The sequence below is a fragment of the Trichosurus vulpecula genome, chromosome 9, assembly GCF_011100635.1.
Source record: "Trichosurus vulpecula isolate mTriVul1 chromosome 9, mTriVul1.pri, whole genome shotgun sequence".
NCBI lineage: Eukaryota > Metazoa > Chordata > Mammalia > Diprotodontia > Phalangeridae > Trichosurus > Trichosurus vulpecula.
In genome coordinates, this window is record NC_050581.1 from 118,314,704 (window position 1) to 118,337,752 (window position 23,049).

The following is a 23,049-nucleotide window of genomic DNA, read 5'->3' on the forward strand; positions in this document are numbered from 1 at the left end:
ACAACAAAGCTTTCAAGTTTACCAAGTGCTTATATCATGATCCAAGACAATTCCAAAGGAATCATGGTGGAAAATGTTATCCACATCCAGAGAATGAATTGATGAAACATACTAATTTTATCTTTTTTTGTGGTTTTTTTTTTCCTTTTGGTCTGTTTCTTTCTTTCTTTTTTTTTTTTAACAACGTGGCTAATATGGAAATACGTTTTACATGACTGTACATATATAACTTATTTACCTTTTTAGGGAGGGAAAAATTCCGGAACTCAAAATTTAAAAAAAAAAAAAAAAAGAATGTTAAAAATTGTCTTTACATTGATTAAAAATTGAATACTATTAAAAAAGTTTACCAAGTGCTTTCCTCACCACCACCACTCAAAAAGATAGCCAGGCAAGGCAGCACAGGTATTATTATCCCCATTTTATAAAAGGAAAAATAGGGGCAGAATGAAAGCCAGTGTCCAAAGGTAGGTTCTGAACACATATATCTTCACAGTGAGGTGTCGCTCACAGTGGATAGAGTGCCAGGCAGAGTGCAAATCTGACCTCAGACACATATTAGCTTTGTGACCCTGGGCAAGTCATGTAACCCTGTTTGCCTCAGTTTCCTCATCTGTAAAATGAACTAAAGAAGGGAATGGTGAACCACTGCAGTATGTCTGCCAAGAAAGCCCCAAATGGGATCATGAAGAGTCAGACACAACTGAAATGATGGAACAACTCTTCACTTTTAAGTCTAGTTTTCTAACTACTAACTACTGCACGTTTTCACATGGACCAGTCTGGGTACCACAGTGACAATTAAAACAGAGTGTAAAATCACTTCGAGGCTGGTTTGCCAGAGAACCTTGCCTGCCCTAACCACTAGGATCCCAGGGCTTTATCTTTCTTCTTAACAGTAGTCAGTCCTTAGACTTTGAGTTTATCAGGGAAAGCTGGGCTTTTTGTCACCTTGATACACTCTGATACATCTGAAGGGTGAGAACATGTTTCTACCTTTTGGCAACATTATGGCAACCTTGAAAGAGGTTTAAGAAGTTATTTTAAATACAAATTACTCTTATTCTTTAAATATGAGACATTTACTAAATTGCCAACAGCAGAAGCATGAAAGGCATATTATACCTGCTGGGCCAGAACATCATCTTGTAGAACGGAAGCTTTATTTGTCCTATCACAAAATAATCTACAATTCACCCACAGTTCTCAATGACATTAGTTCAGCATACAAAAAAGAAAACACCACTTCACCAACTACGGCTTACTTTATTAATACCCTGATGTCTCTCTGGTATTTATACTTCGTCCGAATCTTGTTACTTCTACAACCTCTTTAGAGGGAAGACATATATATACAAGTAGTTACGGAAACAAAAACACCTCCAACACCAAGCCAGAATCAGAACCTGGAAGACCCTGAATCAAGTACCAAATCAGGCTATTTATTATCTATGTAACCTTGGGCAAAGCAACTTGCCTTCTGAGTTCTAGTTTCCTTATTTATAAAGATGGAGATACAAGTACTTGTACTACCATAGGGCTGTTAACGAGAATCAAGTGGGATAACCGATATACAACACTTGAACTAAATTTGTATCTGGAATATATTCCTTTTCCCAGAGCTACCAATTTTCAAGTTCTGAAACAAAGTGCTCTATTTGAAACTTGTGAAGTTTCCCACACTGTCACCCTGATCTTGCTGGCTGGAAAGAGCCTCTCTATGTCACAGCCATAAATTACACATCAGAGAAAAAGAAGGATCAGAAGAGCCAATTCCCTTAACAGAGGCATTTCTCCGTGGGACAAAACAGTAGTTGCAAAAACTAGTGTTTCTGAAGATTCAGACATATTAGATAGCAGGACCTCTATTCTGTTCATTGCTGTCTCTCTTCTTGGAAGTACCTCCTATTTCTCAGCTGAGTTCCTGTAACTTCCATGAACCCTCCCCACCCTCCCTCAAACTATTGTGCAATCTAGCTCAGATCTCACCACATGACATTTTAACTGCTTGCTGCATGCTTCTTGTTACTTAGTGATGGGAAGGAGTGGTGGTGGTGGTGCAGAGTAAGGGTGGGATCCAAGTCTAGCACTACAACATACTCAACAGGAAGTTACTGTCAAACAAATGAAGTTTTATCACTAGATGTACACACAAAGGGTTTTGGTTATTATTCCTTCTCCCACACATTTACCCATGCACAAGCCACTGTTACTTACCTAAACTATCAGGGCTATCGATGGAAAAACACATAAGTATAACATCAGTATCTGGGTAGGAAAGAGGTCTAAGGCGATCATAATCTTCTTGACCAGCTGTGTCCCACAAAGCCAACTCCACCTACGTGGAAAAACCAGGTAGATTATTCAGATAAGATCATAAGCACAACCATAAGAAAGCAGGACGAACAGAACCTACATTCAGATAGAACAGATTCTTTCAAAACAGGAAAATCACTGCTTCCCTGGGTGTAGAAGGTTTAGAAAGTGCACCTAATTTTACATAGATGAAAGCCTTTATGTAGAAAGAATGAACAGGGCATAATGGTAAATTGTTATTAGTCTTTGAATGCAGGCCCCCCAATTGTAACATCAGGACTTTTTTATACTCTATTGTGCAATTTCCCAAGCTAGGGGCGGAACCAGACAGGGACTAAACTAAATTTTATGTCATTATTGGAGTTTATCCACGACCTTAGTCACTAAACTCTTATGTAGAAGGGGAAGTGGGCAGAGTCAGAAAGTATAAATATGAACTGCCAAGAAAACTGAATGAACTATAAATAGCAATCTACTGACTGAAAGAGTATGAGCTTGTCCAGAAGACTTTACTTTTGCACAAAAACTCCAGCCTAACCTTCCCAGACACATTCCTGCCAGAAACACTCACTTCAATGCATGTTAGCTACAGCAGAAGATGGGTAACTTGGAAAGAAAAAAAAAAGTATCTGATGGAATCTGGAAGAAAGGCAAAAGGAATCGGGCAGGACCCATTTTTTCCAACCAAGGATAAAGGTAAGTCATGGTTGTGAATATGTGGAATTCATCAGATGAAGGAGGCATTGATTATTTCGTGCTTCATCTGTCAAGGAAGATGCTATTTCATAGGCCTTATTGATAGGGCACATAATAGAAAATGGTCTCTATCACCTTGTCAGTTTTAAAAGGTTTGTCATCTGTAGCAAAGGATAAAACTGATGTGCAACACCAAAAGCCCAGCCTCAAAGGTGGGAGGGAATAAACATTTATTTAGTGCCTACTATGTGCCGGGTACCATGCTAAGCACCTTTACAAATACGACCTCATCCCATCATCATGACCTTGTAAAGCTGGTACTACTACTACCCCCATTTTACACATGAGGAAACCAAAGCAGAGAGAAGTTAAGTAACTTCCTTACAAGTAATAGAGCTGTTAAGTGTTTGAGTCTTGCTTTAAACTCATGTCCTCCCGACTCCAGGCCTCATGCTCTATCCACTGTTCATCCTGAATGTGGGAATTAATCCTTAGGAACTTAAGGGGTCATCTTGCCCAAGACCCACAGCCTCTGTATACTCAGCTGAGGTTTGAGAAGTGTCGGTATTAACATTTTCCTTCTCACACAGGCAATAGTAACAAATAGTTGCTTTTAGCAAGTGCTCTAAGGTTTGTAAAGCACTTTACACATTTTTTTATCTGATCTTTGTAACAACTCTAAGAGATAAACAGTATAGATATTATTTCTATTTTATACATATGAAATCTGAGCTCTGAGAAGTTAAACGATTTACCTATATGGACACAGGATTAGGCTCTGGGTCTACTCTACCTTTAAAACCAGTGGTCTTTCTCTTAGATCCCCCTACATCTCCCTGCAAAGACACCTCAGAAAGTACACCCTTCATAGCTGTGTGATCCTGGGCAAATCACTTAACCCTGATTGCCTTGTTGAAAAAAGAAAAAAGTACACCCTTCAGCTCATTCTTGAACAGGAACTCTTCCTCTCTCCTCCTCTCCCAGGATGGCACTGCTTGAGAAGAAGCTGATGAGCCTTCTTTAGAAGATCTGCAGTGACAGGGGACTACCCACTCCATCTCTGGACAGTTTTAAATGACAACAAAGTTTTTCTGTCTACTCTAAGGTAGAATCCAATCTACCCACCATTCTCCAGTTCTCCCCCCTAGAGTCAAGCTGGACAACTCCAATTCCTCCCCGGCAAGGATCCCAGGAGTGTAGACACTTATTAGAGGGTGGGAGGAAGGGAAGACCAGCTTCCAAGGCAACTCCACAGCAGTGTAGCTTTGGAGGTTGGGAAGGTCAAACTTTCTACCTTACACCATTCCCCACAATGATGGGGAGTACCTTGCAAAGTATGATAAAGAGCATCAGGGAAGGCTACAGACTAAGATAATCTTGGGCTTCATTCTATTTTTCCTATAAACCAAGAGATTTAGACTCTAAGGTGCTTTCTAGTCTGGCAGCTATTGGACATATTATCATTCCTACAGAAACAGTGATCATCTGGGAAATCTAAGATGCACCTTCAATTACTTATCTCTCAAGTAACAAGCTACAACTTTCATATAAATCTGTAATTGTATGGTAAAGGGAGGGGGTGAAGCAAGAGATATAAATGGCTTTTAGTTATCTACTCTACACAAAGCTGTTTAATCACAGCATGTACCATAAAATAGGACCATTAGATTTGCTGAGTTATCAGCTATATGTTTGGTCATAATATCTGTAGCACCTACTTCAGAGGGCTATTGTGAGGTTCGAGTGAGAACAAGTATCTAAAAGTGCTTTGTAAAATGTAAAGCACCACCATATTATTACACAGTATGTATTCATTTCCATTTTGCAAAGCTTTACAAAAGAAAGGAGCTGGTTTGGTGCTGTAGAAATACACACCTGCTTGATGTACTTGAAGTCAAGGGGAGCTGTGCTCAAATCTTGACTAGTTTCTATGAATGTGGGCCAATCACTATCTCAGGTTGGGCTCAGGTGTAACAGGAATTAGGATAGGTGGAGAAGATGACTTCTAAGGTCGATTTCCAGTTCTAAATCCTATGACCACTGCTGTTACAATCCTCAGTTGTGAGTAGTACCTTAGGAAAATGACATATCCTAATACTCCAACTAGATAACTCAGCCACCCCTTCTCAAGAAAAATTTTCCTCAAGGATTTTTGTTGGTGCACATCTAAGGGTCAGAGGCCAGTGAAGATGAAAATATCAGGGAGCATCTGTACCTATAGTTCCCACTTTAAGGGAGTCTGGAGAAACATTCACCTCTTCCCAAAAGGGCACTTACTTTCCCATGCAAACCCACAGCACCAATAAGGAAAGCCTCAGTATCATGAATAGAGTTGAGGAATTTCCATTAGGACTTCTCAGCCTGTTTCCCTGGTGATACTGTCCCCATTGGACTTAGACCTGGCATAATAGGGGCCTGGCTTTCTCTGCTACTCCAGCCACTGCCACCACTTCCACTTTCACTATCTACCTTGTCTCTCTTGCCCCTATTTTACCTCTGCTTACTTTAGTTCCACCCTCCCTTAAAAACATTTCTCATCCAACAAAGTTCTTACAGCTTCACTTCCCTGGAACTTATGTTTTTGGAAAAATGATAACAATTCTAGATCACATCCACAGCTTTGCTTTAAAGTATTTCAACAATATTAAATAAATTGATCCAATGGTCATCATAATGGAGCAGAAAGAATATCGGCTTGTGGAAAAAGAACTCTATGAAATGCTTAGCTCTATTATTCTAGGGTCCACAAGGCTGTTCACATCTCATAGAAATTGTATATGATGGCAATAAGAATCTGTTTCCTGTATTGGCCCTTACATATTTAGTTAACATTTTAAAATGCTCCTTTTGGCCAAGATTTTCATAGATGGCAGTTCACTTGGCTGAATAAGTAGTAGGGTCTGAGTAAGCCTCCACACTACTCAGACAGTCTAGAAACCAGGTTAGCACAGAAGGATGAATTCGTTAGCTACTGGCTCCCAATGAGTCTTACAAAAATGATGGTTCTTTAGATATAGTTAGCTCCCCGCATTCTACAATTCTCTGCGCTGTAGGAAACACTGACTACCACTGTAGTCTCCATGTAGAAACCGCGACCAGTCAACTATCCTCTATGATGGTTCCTGAATGACTCATCAATATTCTTAGACTTTGGGGCAGCATGGAATATAGGAAAGAAGATTTGATTTGGAGGACTTGAAAGTTAACCTACACCTGTGTGATTCTGGACACCGAATTTCACCTCTGAGCCTATTCACTGATTTGTAAAACGAAGGAGTTGAACTAGATGATCAAAGAGGTCTGTTGCCAGATTTTAATCCTATGACTTATGGAATGATCAAAGCCCAAGCAGAACTCACTTCTCACAGCTGACTTCCCATCAGCCCTAGACTATCCTATACCAGTGTTGGGGCCTCTATTTTAACTCTTTTGCTTGTCTACATTCAAACAATTCCTGAAATCCTAATAAAATGGCTTACTATCTCTTTGTACCCCCCACTCTAAACTGCCTGTCTAAGCAGCCAACTCTAAGGATCCTTAGTCAAATTAGAAAGTATAAGTAGTAAGTACTAGTGTTTGCATGATGTAAACATACTAGTATCTGTGGATGTCCACACATTATCCCCTTTTTTCAAACGAAGAAACCGAGGGTCACAACTGCTGAAGTCACTGGCCTAGAATCATATGACCATAACTGTCATATACCTATAAGAGAGCTAGAATTTGGACCTAGGTCTTTTGTCTTTATGTCCACTGCTTTATCCACTATGGTACTCTGTTAACAGAAGTGATACTAAAACTTTTTAAATTGACAGATGAGAAGGAATCCTTGTACTTGAACAAGGAAAAGAGATACTGTCAATGTACAGCCATTAAACCCATGGATCTTTGTTTGTAGTTAGGGGGGTTTAGGATGATGAGAAATATTAGGTGGGTAGGATGAGGCAGCTGAAAGGGAAGGAAAAAGGAAGTATGATATAGTTCTTCTACATCAGTACTCTTAAACTACATCTATATTCTTGCTATGTGAATTTGGGCAAATCTGAGCCTCAATTTCCTCATTGGTAAAACAAGGACATAACTCCCTTAGCACTTGGTGTATAATCATTAATAAACATTAGGATGGTTGTATGAAAAACAATTTGGAATATATTTTAAGGTGTTGCATAAATTTGAACTTTTTAGATAAAGTAAACTGAGGAGAAAACACAGTCAAGTTCTTTATAAAGTCCTGGTTCAGGTGTGATAAATAGCTCTCTTCTTGAATGTGTGCATATAAAGTAGGACACTTTTCTGTTGCAGATAATAGCTTCAGTATGTGGCATATGCTCCTGGGCCTGAATCTAAGAATGGTGTGATGAGCCCGGAAATGTACGGTAAATTATGGGCTGAATGTGAAATCATTTTGATTCAGTATCTTGGTCTAAAGAAGTGAACTAACTTCCTTTATATCCTTGTCAGTTGACATCAGGAAGAAATGCAAGAAGCTGTTTTGAGGGGATTCCTGGTTCTTCTGTTACAGGTTGAAGAGAGAGACAGGATCACATGAGAGGATCTAAGATAAGATTAAGATGTTTTTCTTTTGACATCACTTTGCCATTGGAAGTGCCTGTCTAGTCAATCTTGTAATGGAACTACGCTGGGCCAACGTTGGATTAAGACATTTTATCTTTTAATACCACTTACTTTCTCCAAAGAACCTTGCTCTATTGCCTCAAGTATATTTTAAGACTGCATGTTTTCCTACTACATTTATGTATGACAAAAAGGGGAATACACAATAGCTCTTAGAGAATGCACACTTACCTGTTTTCCATCCACTTCAATATCTGCTACATAATTTTCAAACACTGTGGGCACATAAACTTCAGGGAATTGGTCTTTGCTAAATACAATCAGCAAGCACGTCTTCCCACATGCACCATCACCAACTATAACCAACTTTTTTCGGATGGCGGCCATAGCTGGAAAACAAAGAGAGCAAGAGAGAAATTTATTTTGATGCTCAAGTACATTTACACCCAGCACATGTGGATACATGGTTACTAGTGCATGCAGGGTAAGTAAAGGGAAATGCAAAGAGCTTCATCTTCAGGTTATAAAGCCATTCTGACAGGTAGCCCTGGGATTTGCTACTTGTACATATAGGCATTGAACAGAATCATCTTAGAAACTATATGCATTTTCCAGACTGGTTGAAAATAAATGTTATCAGTGAACAGCCAGTAATGACATAGTTAATTTAGGACAGAACAGAGATTTCTAAACTGAGTGAATGGAGAAACACAATCCAGCTCCTTACTTCCATTCAGAAGAACCCTCATTTTTGTTGTTGTTCAGTCAGACAGGTTCTCTTGGCAACAATACTGCGGTGGTTTGCCATTTCCTTCTCCACCTCATTTTACAGATGATAAAATGAAGGCAAACAGGCCTAGGGTCAACTGAGCCAGTAAGTGTCTGAGGCATGATAGGAACTCAGGAAGAGAAGTCTTTCCGACTCTAGGCCTGGAACTCTATCCACTGTACCACTTAGCGGTCCTCAACCCTCCTTTTAGGGGTAGAACATATAAAGTTCACTTTTTAACCCAAAGCCACTTCTTTTCCAATCAATAGAGACAATATATGTGGCAGTCAGGTGATTCAGTGAATAGAACAATGGGCCTAGACTCAAGAAGCCCAGAATCCGAAACTGAACTCAGACACTTAACAGCTGTGTGACCTTGGGCAAGACACTTAATCCATTTGCTCAGTTTCCTCATTTGTAAAATAATAATACCACCTACCTCCCAGGGTTGCTGTAAGGATCAAATGAGATACTTGCAAAGCACAGTGTCTGGCACATAGAAGGTGATATATAAATCCATTTTACAGCCTGCTTTTCCAGTCCTTAGTTAACAATTTAAATATGGCATAAATAATGTCAATTATTTTATAAAAAGTCTGACCAAAGAGAAGGGAAAAGGCTTAAGTTATATGAAACTGAGCTTATGTGCCGCCTTGATTCTCTGGAAGTATGTAAAAAGCCAGGCCAGAGCACTCATCTAGGTGGTTCCCTTCTCCTAAACACTTCCCAAGGTGGTTTTCTTGGGAAGGGAGGGTGAGGCCTGAGAAGAAGATACAAGATAAATGCTTACAATGAAACTGACACCTTGAAGAATTCAGTTCTTTCCAATCAAGTTGAACATTATCTAGAAATGTCTGAAACAATGCAGTTTTATGGATTTTTATGGTGGAAAGAACCCTGAATCTAGTCAGAAAAACCTGGCTGTGATACTGACTAGCTGTGCAAGCACAGGAGCGACAGCCTTTTAATTTTTTTTTTTTAGATTTTTAAAATTTGATATTTTTTAGTTGTCAGCATTGATTTCCACAAGATTTTGCGTTATAAATTTTCTCCCCATTTCTACCCTCCCCCCCACTCCAAGATGGCATATATTCTGATGGTCCCTTCCCCAGTCAGCTCTCCCTTCTATCACCCTCCTTCTCCTCCCCCCCATCCCTTTTCCACTTACTTTCTTGTAGGACAAGATAGATTTCTATGCCCTAAACCTCAGTTTGCCTACCTATACAATGAAAATAAAGAGCATAAAACTAACCTCACAGGATCTTTTTGTAAGCCTTAAAATGAGATAATATATTCAAAACCCTAAATATCAACCATTGTGCAGGGCTGCTTAAACTGAAATACATGAGACTAGAATAGAGGTGACATCCGGTTCTAATAAAAATCACTAACAGCAGGATCTCCAAATATCAGCTGAAAGCCTACTTAATTTTTTGACTTGCATTTTACATTGTGCTGGAAGGGGGAAAAAGGGAAAAGGGACATCTTTCAAAGCCCCAGAGCTTTGGTGACAGACAGTGAAAAAGCCAGACTCAGGAGCCCCAGGGTCCAGCCTGGTCCTGACAATAACCAGTTGTGACCACTGGCAAATGACTTTGCTCTAAAGTGTCAATTCCTTAATTAAAATACTTACAACAGAATTCATTTCACAAGGGGGGGGGAGGGGGAGAAGAGTGCATTAAAGATGAAAGCATTTTATGTGAATTATTTTTATTAGAGCTCTTCATGACGACAGAAAGATCCCATGTCAAAGGAAGGCAAAAGCAAACCCCCATTATTGAAGGAACACAACTTGATTCCCTATAGAAGGTCATGCTGTCTAAAGGAAAGTTTGGAATCATTTGGTACATTTTTGAACTTACTCTAGAATCCCTAAAAAAATAAGGTGAAGGAGAAGTGGAAAAAATTGGAGGGGGCTTCTGTAACATCTCCTGCTTGCCATGATTTTTCCTTTCCTTCAAAGCTCATTGCACTTATAGTTCCAGACAGTTCAAGAGAGAAACATATATATTGTGTCTCCCACTAAACCATAAACTTCCTAAAGGATACATTTCTTTTTATACCCTGTAACACCTTATTGGGTACACTGTAAATACACAATAAGCAGTGGTGTATTGCATCGCCACTTTTTAAAACTGAAAGGGAAAAAAGAGAAATAAGCATGGTATAGTGGAAAGATACTGGAATTGAGGGAAAAATGTGTTCAAATCTCAGCTCAGCTATTGTCTGTACAAACCTAAACAACTCACTTCACTTTTACGTAAATTTCCTACTATATCTTTTCCCAGCAAGCCATCTCTTATAATAAAGAACTGAAGGGGGGCAGAGGGAGAAGAGGAGAGGGGTCCACAATATTAACCCACATTTCAAGAAAGCCTTAAGTTATATATACTCACAGTCATCCACCTTTGTAAAGAGCAGGGGGAGCAACTGAAAAATGGTCAAAGGACATGAACAAGATGAAGAAATCAAAGCCATCTATAATCACATAAAAATGTTCTAAACCATTATTGATTAAAAAAATGTAAATTAAAACAACTCTGAGGTATCATTTTACATCCATCAGACTGGCTAGTATGGCAGAAAAGGAAAATAACAAAACATTGGACAGAATGTGGGACAATTCAGCCACTAATGCATTGTTTGCTAGTCTATGAAATGATCCAACCATTCTGGTGGATAATTTTGAACTATGGCCAAAGGGCTATAAAACTACGCAAAACCTTTGACCCAGCAGTACCACTACTAGGTCTATATCCCAAAGAGATTAAAAAAAAAAAAAAAAAAAAAAAAAAAAAAAAAAAAAAAGGAAAAGGACCTATGTGTATAAAAAATATTTATAGCAGCTCTTTTTGTGGTGAAATAGAACTGGAAATTAAGAGGGTGTCCATCAACTGGGGAAGGGCTAAACAAGTATACAAGTGGTATATAATTGGGATGGAATGCTACTGTGCTATTAGAAATGAGCAGGTGGATTTCAGAAAAACTTGGAAAGACTTAAATGAACTGATGCAAAGTGAAGTAAACAGAACAAGGAGAACATTGTACACAGTTACAACAATACTGTAAAATGATCAACTATGAATGACTTAACTCTTCTCAGAAATACAAATATCCAAGACAATTCTGAAGGACCTATGATGAAAAATGCCATCCACCTCCAGAGAAAGAACTGATGGGAATCTGAATGCAGAGAGGACCCTTAAAAAAAAAAACCAAAAACTTCATTTATTTTGGAACTGTTTTCTTTCACAACATGACTAATATGGAAATGTTTTGCATGACTGCGCATATAACTTTTATCAAACTGCTTGCCTTCTCAATAAGAGGAGATAGGAGTGAAGATGGGAGAGAATTTGGAACTCAAAATTAAAAAAAAAAAAGTTAAAAAATTGTTTTCATATGTAATTGTGAAAAAAATAAAATACTAAAATTTTTGCAGCATTGTTTTGATGATTTTGTTGTTTTTCTTTTCATTTATATTATAGTTCTTGTGTACTGGCTTCACTTTGCATTAGTTTATGCAAAGCTCCAGAAGCTTTTCTTCAATCACGCTCACTGTTTCTTAGAGCACAATAATATTCTATAACATTCATGTACCACAATTTAACTATTCCTCAATTGATGGGTATTCTCTGTTTCCTTGATGCACGCGTTGCCAGAGCTAGCTCACTGTTTGGGAGGCTCCAAAGGAAAGTATGAGAGAGAAGAAGTATCAGAATGACCACCAAACTGAAGGTCTACAGAGCTGTTGTCCTGACCTCATTGTTGTATGCCTGTGAAATCTGGACAGTCTACCAGCGCCATGCCAGGAAACTGAATCGCTTTCATTTGAATTGTCTTAGAATAAGGTACCAAACACTGATGTCCTTACTTGAACTAAACTGCCAGGCATTCAAACTCTGCTTCAGAGAGCACAACTCCAGTGGGCTGGCCACACTGTTTGAATGCAAAACCCATGCTTGCCAAAAAGACTATTTTATGGAGAACTTACACAGGGCAAGTGTTCACATGGTGGTCAGAAGAAGCAATACAGGGACACTTTCAAGGTCTCTCTGGAATTGTGTGACACGGGAGACACTGGAATAGGATCGCTCAGCATGGCCTACCCACATCAGAGAAGGTGCTGTGCTCTACGAGCCAAGTAGAATCGAAACAGCTCTAAGGAAACACAGGATGCGCAAATTTAGAGTATCCAACCCAAACGATCACAAGAACCATTTGTGCCAGATATGTGGTAGAGCATTCTGAGCTCATACTGGTCTGATCAGCCACAGTCAAGACATACAGAAACTTAACTCTAGCACACTGATGTCATTTTGGGCCTCTTCGAGAATGAAGGACAACAACCAACCACTCCTACCACAAAAAGTGTTGCTATCAACATTCTAACATAAAACAATTCTCTTTTTGTCAATGAAATTCTCGAGGCATATGCCAAGGAGTGGAACCTTTGGGTCAAAGGGTGTGGACATTTTAGCCACCTTCTTTGCACGATGCCAGATCTCTTTCTATAACAGTTGTACCAATTCATAGCTCTACCAACAAATGCATTAATGTACCTTTTTCTTTCCTCAACCTAACATTGACTATTCCCATCCTTTTTTGCTATCTGTGATAATTTGCTGGGTGTGAGGGAAAGCTTCGGGATTTTGGTTTGTATTATTATTATTATTAGCGATTTGAAACACTTATTCATATGGTTATCAATAACTTGCAATTCTGAGAACTGATTGATCATATCCCTTTGACCACTTATCTATTAGGGAATGTCTTGTGGGTATGGAGAGAGTGAGCAATCTCCTTGGCTATCGAACCTTTATAGATATGTCATAATATTTTTCATAATCAACTCTTATCCCAGTGACATTCATTTTGCTCATGCAAAAGGCTTTCAATTTCATGTGAGCAAAATTATCTAATTTATCCCCTGTGCACAGTTGTGAAAGACACATAATCCTCTGCTCTTCTAATTTGCCTGATGCTATGATTTTTGGTATTCTCTTATTGTGGAATAAGATGTAGTATATAGTACGATGCAGTATGCTGGCCTAAACCTAATTTCTTCCAGAACATTTTTTAGTCTTCCCAGAAACTCTTGTCAAATAGGGAGTTCTTCCTTGTCTATCTAGCTTGTTCCACTGATCCACTTTTCTACTTACTAACCAGCAACAAATGGTTTTGAAGATTACTCCTTCATAACGTCTAGATTTATCTAAGGTCTGGAAGTATGATTCCCCCTTCACTCTTACTTTTTTCATTATTTTCCCTGATATTCTAGATCTTTTATTCCTCCAAGTAAATTTTGTTGTTTGATTTTTATTATCTAAACCACACTCCTTGTGTGGCAGTTTAATTGGCATAGCACTAAATCTGTAAATCAACTTTGGTAGTAGTCATTTTTATTATATTGGCACAACCTACTCATTAGCACTGAACATTCCTCCAGTTATTTAAGTTGTCCTTTATTGAAGAACCATTTTCTAATTGGGTCTATACAGGTATTGAGAGAGGAGTGGTAGACTGATTCCCAAATATTTTATCAACTATCTGTAAGTTATTTAATTCATGATTATTCTGAATGGCTTTCCCTTCATCTTGAGACGTAGTTTCCTCATCTGTAAAGTTGGTATAATAGTTCTTTCACTACCTACCTTCACAGAGAACTTCAGGTAAGTTAAACTTTAAACCTCAAACTATTTTCTTCACCATCTTCTTCTGTGACAAGTAAGATTAACCATCAGTCTTCAGTGTTAGAATTTTAAAGAATCCTTTAAAAACAAATGTTGGTGCTCAAGCCTTATAGGATTCATAAATTTGCTTTTATTCTCATTTTTGTCTAGACATCACATGATTTATTATAATCTAGAGTTCATCTGTATTGTTTTATGCAGAGTCAATAAAAACAGAGCCTTTCATTGAAAACAAAATTTCAATTTTAAATTCCTAATTCCAACTGGAGAAAAGTGAAAATGCCAACAGTACAGACCTCTAGCCAAGTGCTTTGGGGAGAGCACCTAAATACTGAGAAGTAGACCACTATTCTAGTTATCAGCTTAAGCAGGAACAAGGAAAAGCATGAACGTCAGTATAAAACGAAAGCTCCATAGTTAGGAGGTGGATTCTGGACAACAGAGGAGTGGAAGGGCTACCATATTAGAACAGAGACATTGCAGGGCAGACAAGAGAAAACAACAAACTTGCTATTTTTCCTCGTTCTTCTTTTACTGAATCATCTTTTTCTCTTTGCTACTACATATTTCTTTTCAAATACAGCTGCCTGCCAGTTTGAGAAAGGAAACTAGCTCAGGCTCTCCCTGAACAGCTTGGGTCAGATGACTCATTTTCATGAAGGGATTTACTGAGGACATTTCTGAAGCTCAGTCCAACTCATCTAAGTGTTAACTGCAACAGCTTTTTTCAGGTTTGATTCTACTACCGCTCAAAGTTACAACAAATCTGTTTACTAGTTACCTGGAAGGGTACTACAAAATTAAAATCTCAACAAAAATGTTTAGGTTTTTTAAGACAGGCATTCTATATAGGAGTCACTACATTATCTGGCATCAGAACATTTGCTGATCATGCTAATGGGAACAAACAATTCAAAATCTGCTCTCTGTTCATAGCAGAGGTATGATCAAAATTGGATAATGAATCTTCCTGTTTGTACTTTTACTTCCCATTTTTGAGACAAATTTTGCCTCTAGTAAGGTTACAAAAGGCTCCAGAAATAACAACTGACATTCCTTTCCCACACTTAATAGTATTTATTTTTTCCAATTACATGTGAAGATAGTTTTCAACATTCACTTTTATAAGATTTTGAGTTCCAAATTTTTTTTCCTCCCTCCTTTCCCCTCTGGGCTCCCCAAGATGGATAGCAATCTGATATAGGCCATATATGTACAATCATATCAAACATATTTCCACACTAGTCATTTTATGAAAGAAGAATCAGAACAACAGGGAAAAACCATGAGGAAGAAAAATAAAAAAAAAACCAAACAAACAAACAAACAAAAAAACAGTATGTTTTGATCTGCATTTGGACTCCATACCTCTTTCTGTGAATGTGGATAGCATTTTTTATCATGAATCTTTTGGAGTTACCTTAAATCACTGTATTGCTAAGAGAGCTAAGTCTGACATAGTTGATCATCGCACAATGTTGTACAATGTTCTCCTGGTTCTGCTCTTTTCACTCAGCATCAGTTCATTTAAGCCGTTTCAGGTTTTTCTGAAATCCACCTGCTAATCGTTTTTTATAGTACAATAGTATTCCATTACATTCATATACTACAACTTATTCAGCCGTTCCGCAACTGATGGGCATTTCTTCAATTTCCAATTCTTTGTTACCACAAAAAAGAGCTGCTATAAACATTTTTGTACATGTAGGTCCTTTTCTATTTTTTATGGTCTCTTTGGGATACATACCTAGAAGTGGCATTGCTGGATCAAAGGGTACGTGCAGTTTTACGGACCTTTGGGCACAGAATAACTGACATCCTTTAGTTCTTTCAGGTTTAGAATCTGGGTCAACTCCTATGTCATTTAACTACTCTGAGCCTAATAGAAACCTATTTTGTCATCTTTTAAAATCCCTTCCTATCTCTGATACCATATTGTTGCTAGAACCTCACATTCGACTTTATACCTAGTGTGTTCACATACTTTCATTTAATTTTGTGAATATTTACCTGAACTTTCCATTAAACAACTCAACTGAAGAATCCCAAGCCTATATCTTCCCCATGGCCACAGCTAGTTCAGTACCATTAACAATTAAGGGTCTCCTATGGGGCTAACCAAAAACTATGATGAATAATGTAATGGAGGAGGGGGGAAAGGGAAGAAACAAGAGTTGTTGAAATACTGAGCTCCTTTGAGGTCTCTTCTGTAAATCTTGTGTTTACTCAATCCCAGGGATCCTCTATTTTCTGACTTGATTTTTTCACATCCTTCAAACATACACAGAACCCTTCTGACCAAATAAATCTCTGTAGCTACACATGGATTTTTGCATTAACCAACTATTTTCAACCAGATATTCTACCTTCCTAAATCCAGACACGATATGTACATTAGGTTACTCCCACTGAAAGTCCAATGAAGACTAAGTCCACAACAATCCACATGAAGATGAGAAAATAAAAGTTTCATAATGACATCCTTTCAAAACTTACTACTCAACTTGTTGCCCTTCAGTAGGGTTTTACAATATTGTAAATGATGATGTGTGCAATTAGTCATTAGATGTCACTGATTAGGGAAATCTGGCTGTCTTCACTGTTCAGCTGTAGTCCTATACTTACTTTTGAAGGTAGGGATAGAGTGCATGTAAGTGATCATATGGTGTAAGCAACCTTTTATTATTTACCCAATGGTTAATCTCATTTTCAATTGTTAAAGTGGCTTAAAAAATACAAAAGACCAACAGACCAATGTTATGATACATATTTTGGGCTACCAAAATATACCCTCTATCTATAATTACAACCTCAAATATCTACAGAAGTTCAAGGACCAGCAAGCAATGATGGACAACGACAAGATACCAGTATCACAGTTATGAAAAGAAAAACACTTCATTAGCTCTAGATTCTCATTTTACTTCCTGACTCTTAGATGGGAGCTGAAATGAATGTGTAAAGTGAGGAAATGAAGGCTATCTCTATGAAGTAAACTAAATTTACCTTTCTTAAAAAGACTTGCCTATGAACGGAAAAAAAAACAACCAAATAACTCCAGTCTACTGTTCCCTACACCCACATACTACTTACTAGCCCTGGGAGAAACAAGTAGCCATCTTCCCACTCACTTCCTGTCTCCCTCTGTTCCCAGATACAGCTGCTTCTCAGGACACAGGAAAAGGCAAGGAATCATTAGCTACTGAAGCAAGGAAATGGGAGATATATTTGTCTTGCTTCATTTCTAATCTCTCCTAAATCCTTGGGGATGGAGGCCTTAATCTTTGCCACTGTTCAGCCTTGTGATCATTATTCAAAAGTTAATCAAGAACACTTCTAGGAGGCTAGAGAATAGCCACCTGCCCAATAATTTTCTTTACATTGCTTAGATTTCATTCTTATCTTTCGTCTGACCCTCTCCCAGGAGAGCAAGCCCTTATGGGAATTTATTTCTAAAAGAAAAAGAAGAGAGATGAAAAATTTAAAGTCAATCAACACATCAAACAAAAACAGTCTAACATCATTTATTATAGTTCCTGTGGAACCCACATCTACAAAAGTGAGTGCAGGGAGAGGTCTTCTAGTCTTTTTTTGGGGTCAAGCTTGCTCTTCATAATTTTTTAGCATTCAGTTGTGATTTTTTGTGGCTTTACTCTTCCCATTTTCACTGTTGATGTTCCTGTGTACACTCCTGGCTCTGTTTATCTCACTTTGCAATGGTTACATAAATCTTTCAACACTTCAAAGAATTTATCATCTTCACTTCTTAGAGCTGCCCAATGATTTTAAAAATTAATTTCACCATATTTTATGACATGGCTCAACAAATCTAGTTATTGGGTTACCTTGGTATTAAACAATTTCATCAGAGTGCTTGATTGGTTTTTTCAGAATGATCTTGCCTCTAAACTATATATATGTTCCATTATCCTCCTACTTGCATATACAATTTCAAGTCCACAGTTCTAGAAATGACAACAACAAAATATCACAATTTTTGAGGCTACAAAGTCTGATTATCACTAGGATTCTTTTGTCCATTCATTCTTTTTTGTTGTTGTTGGAGGGGAGAAGGAAAGGCAATTGGGGTTAAGTGACTTGCCCAAGGCCACACAGCTAGTGTGTCAAGTGTCTGAGGCCGCATTTGAACTCAGGTCCCCCTGACTCCAGGGCCGGTGCTCTATTCACTGTGCCACCTGGCTGCCCCCCATTCATTCTTACACCCTTCATCTTATGGGGTTGCAGTGAATGAGTGCTCCATTATCTTTGTTCTTCCTGCACTTTTCACTATGCATTATTTCATAAAGGTCTTTCCAGATTTCTCTGTATTCTTTATCTTTGTTGGTTTTGTATAGTATTTGCATTCAATTAATGTACTATAATTTACTTAACCAGTTCTCATTTAAATTGTTTTAAGTTTTACATATGATGTTGCTATGAAAGTATCTAAACAGATTTTTTAAAAATGTTCCCTGAAAGAATTACTGTTGCATCGAAGAATTATTATTTTAAACAACTTTTTCTTTGTACTGCCACATAGCTCTCCAAAAAGATTCTATCAGTTTGCAATTCCACAAACTGCTCCATTCAGATGAGAGAAAGAAGATGGATTAGTTAAAGGTTTGGGGGGAAGTAGCTGTTGGCCAGCAGAACTTGTCATACAGGTAGGATGATGGATTTAGATTTACAGGTGAAGAAACAAGAATGAAGAGAGGTGCAACAGACAGGCTGAGGCCACGTATCTCCTGGAATAGGTATAAGGATCTAACTTAAAGGGTGTTTGTGCCAGCATTCTCAGTCTTGGGCCTGGCACACAGCAGGTGTTATATAAATGAAGGCCTCAAAAGCAATGCTTTTCCACTACATTCCAGATCAGATCGGTAGCCTGGTCAGAGGCTTTCAATGGACCTTTCCAGGGGATCCTTGGAAGTTCTTGGTGACTAATATGGGTCTCAAGATGAGTCAGGAAGCAAATGTCCTATAGCTCTTTCATCTCCCTCTGCTCCAGGATACTGTTCTCTTGAAAAACTAGTCTAATTTCTACTTTTAGGGTTGGTCTCTCTAAATCCAAAACAAAAATTTCAAGCACTTGTTTATAGTTTACTAAATTCTGGGATTCCACAGGGATGACTGTAATTAATTTGGAATGACACTGAACCTCAGACCTATAGAGTGAAATCCTTGGGAAAATGGTACTTGACACTTTTTGGGGGAGGGAGGCTTGGGAGCTGGAAGGAAATGTAGAAGAGAGGACCAGGGAAACAGAAAGCCTAAGCAAGAAGCCTAAAAGAGATAAAAGGCTGGTCTCAATGCAGTTAGAATCAGAGTTGGAAGCCTCATTGGTCATCTAGTTCAACACTCTCATTTTCCAAATAAAGAAATTGAACCTAAAGGAAGTTAATTGAAATGTCTAACTCTTACAACTAGCAAATTATAGTCAGAACTTGGTGATTCGGAAGGCCTTGTTTTCCAATTCAGTGCTCTTTCTTTTAGGAGGGTAGCTAGGTGGTATAGTGGATAGAACACTGGGCTTGGAATCAGGAAGAATCTGGCCTCAGATAATAGCTGTGTGACCCCAACAAGTCACTTAACCCTGCTGGCCTTAGTTTTTCATCTGTAAAATGAGCTAGAGAAGGAACTGGCAAATCACTCCAGTATTTTTGCCAAGAAAATCCCAAGTGGGGTCACAAACAGTCAGACATAACCGAAACAACTGAACAACAAAACTCTTTATACCTACCATGCTGCCTCTCAAGATGGTTCTTCAGAAAGTTGAGCCATTTAGACACGTAGACTAGGGAACACAGGCAGTGTGGTGCAGATGAAAGAGACAACATCTGGAGTCACAGAATCTTGGTTCAAATAAGGCTCTGCCACTTCAGACCTGTGAAGCCCTGAACAAATCACTTTAACTTCTTTGGTTCTCGGTTTCCTCAAGAAGTCCTCTAAGTTTCTTTCAAGCTCTAAATCTATGATTCCATGACTTCAAATACTAGTATTCTTTTATAGAGGCATCATTATGACTTAAAAACAGCACCAAATGCAGCTGTGTTATCTCCCTGACCCATATTTTCTGTCCTCTTGCTTCAAAAAACAAGCAGCAGGGTCTGTTCTCCTGCTTCCTGTCCCTAGTACTACACTACGTGCCTGGAGAATTGCCACAAAGAGAAAGGAATATAAAGATTTTTTGTTAGGCTGTAAAACCTTTGAGTAAGAGTAGATAAGGATAATACTTTGCCCATAAACACAAAGAGAAAAACTTGCAATTTTTATTCTGAATCACTGTCTTTACTCAGAAGGGAAAATGACCACTTCTCCAAACTGGATTAGAAGATGGATGGTGCTTCAATTTTAGCTGTTGCTAGGAAGGGTTGGATGTACACTTTGCATTTTGATGACATAAGCTCTTTAGCAAAATAAACTTACTTTTTAAACTGCAAACACTGATTAAATAAGCAGGCAATAAGTGACTGCCTAAGCAGTCATGAGGACTGAGAACATGAGAAGCACTCTAGAGAACAGCCATGTTTTACCTCTGGTAACAAGAAATAATCCATGTTTTAGTAACAATCACATTTTCTAAACGATTTACTACTTTCTGAAGTTAGGCAGAACTTGGGGAGGAGGAATGAAGAAAAGCCAAGGATTATTTGATAAAGCATGAAAACTTCAGATGATCACCTGAGACCAGATAAGAAAAGCCAGCCAAATCACAGGCAAAACCCTTAAATTAAAATAACAGACGTGTGTGTGGAGAGATATTTGTATTTATATATTTTTTCATATGTGGAGGAAAGAACTTTTGTAGGGCTCTTTTTCAAATAGACCACTTAAGAGAAGGTGCTTTTTACTGATTTAAAAGGGCTATTTTCAAAGTTAGTTCTTAAAAGAGTTTAGACCAATATCTCAACTCCCTTTGTTTCTTGCAATACACTGTGTGCACACCCATATGTACACAAACAAATCTTGTAACTTGTAAATGTACAAGTATCAAATGCATACCCAGAGCCAAGATAACAATGAGAAAACTTCATTCAAAGTCATGTATCACCAGAGTTAGGAGAGGTAAATACTGTGTATACTAAAGTGACAACACAGTTGAAAGAACACTGGGTGAATGGGACCCAGAGGACCTGGGTTCAAATACCACTTCTGATGCTCACTACCTGTGATGTTTAGCTGGTATCAGCCTCAAATTTCTTCATCTGTTAAAAAAAAAAAAAAAGAAAAAAAAAGAAACAAAAAAGGAAGGGGTTTGATCTCCAAAGTCCCTTCTAGTTCTATGAAGGTACTCAATGCTTACTTGTTCAGTGGGGATGCTGTGCCAATGAATTAGTCTCCCAAGACGGGCAAGGACATACCATGAAAAGAAAAATGACATTCCAGTGGTCTGGCTTCTTCCAAGTCAAATGTACAATATTCTTTTCTTGGTTGATTGGTGATATGATGTGAAGTGAATGTAGTAATGTTGGGCTTTTCTCTGACATAGAGCCTCCCTGCCAAATTATCAATACCTGACACCTTTTTTCCTCCCAATGCCTCCCTTTGTACCCTAGTTTCCTGGTGTCATTATGAAAGCTCTACATCAATCACAATGGCTGAAAGGAGGTCAAAAAAAGGGACCACAGTGGTCTTTTTAGATGCCTATGAATTTAGTTGAGGTTTTTTTTTAAAGGCCTTGTTTATAACTATTGTTCACCAAAGAAAGGATGATAAAAAAAAATCATGTTTTGTGGGTCAAGTGGAGAACATGGTCAATTTTTAAACCCGGATCACCAGGGTCAGTTTAGAATTCAGTACTCTAACAGCATAAAAATGAATACAACTACTACCTGTGAAACCCCTGGGTCCTGGGTAAGTTCCAGTTTTTTTATCTGTAAAGTGCTCTGGGGGCTGGACTAGATTATCTCTACAATTCCTTCTAACACTAAATCATTCCATGGCCCTAAGACACAGATGGCGTCAGCAACATCCCTGTACTTCCTGGTCTGATTGATGACTTATGTGGAACAATGACAATGATCACAATTGTACTCTTTAAAGGTTCTTCTTAAGAAAAAAAAAAAAAGAAAAAGAAAGCCATGCGTTCATTACTGCTATTCAAAGATACAAACGCTGCCATTTTTCCTTGAGAGACATTAGACATATAGGACTTAAGAAGTTGCTTTAGAAATGAAACATGAGTATGCCAATGAAATAGTCAAATTTCTATGAATTAAAATAGGTCCTTATAAAGGAAGCACCTCTCTTGAAAAGAATTGTATATTATGAAAGAATAAATATCTCAGAAGTAGAACTTATACTAATAAATCTTGTCTCATAAGAATATCTTCAGGCCAAACCCACATGGGACGGTGAGAAACTTGACATTTAACAAATAACTGCTTTGGCTGGAAGAGCAAATGGCAACATTGTAGTACCATATATTCAAAAGAAAAAGGCTTGTGTAAATGTGCTTTGGAGTAAATGCTAAACTGTCATGTAATTGCAGGAAAAAAACAACAAACCAGTCTGGAGATAATGGTTTTGAGAAGGCTAGGGCTAGATACTCATTAGAGGATTCTAACCACACGATGGGTTGACTTAAATTAGCCAAAACTGTTTCTGTGAACATAAGTCAAATAGGATCTTAAATATTTTAAGTTAGTCTGTTCTTCACCTGTCAAATATTGACAACTAAGGGGTAGCTAGGTGATGCGCTGAGTAGAGCACCGGCCCTGGAGTCAGGAGGACCTGAGTTCAAATTCAGCCTCAGACATCTGACACATGTACTAGCTGTGTGATCTTGGGCAAGTCACTTAACCCCAATGGCTCTGCCAAAGAACAACAACAACAAAAAACCCCCAAATATTGACAACTACTGCTATTCTGGAGTCCCAGAACAAATTTAATTATAGCTCATGGCTACCTGTATCTATCCAGCCTAAATCACTTTTATACAGCTTTGGTCCACAGACTTGGTTTCAAAGTAAATAAGGTTGCTCATAATTACTCCTCAAC

The 23,049-nt window shown here is 38.2% G+C and overlaps 1 protein-coding gene across 3 annotated transcripts in view; it reads right to left on the reverse strand.

Moving 5' to 3' along the window:
* Positions 1-23,049, reverse strand: part of RHOA (ras homolog family member A) — a 70,275-nt gene that overhangs the window by 6,139 nt on the left and 41,087 nt on the right. For all 3 annotated transcript variants that reach the window (XM_036737526.1, XM_036737523.1, XM_036737524.1), the window contains 2 exons: positions 7,819-7,976; positions 2,218-2,338 (listed from right to left, as the gene is read on the reverse strand). In XM_036737526.1, the coding sequence (XP_036593421.1) occupies positions 2,218-2,338; positions 7,819-7,974 (277 nt within the window). In that variant the 5' untranslated portion in view covers positions 7,975-7,976. The remainder of the gene's footprint in view (positions 1-2,217; positions 2,339-7,818; positions 7,977-23,049) is intronic.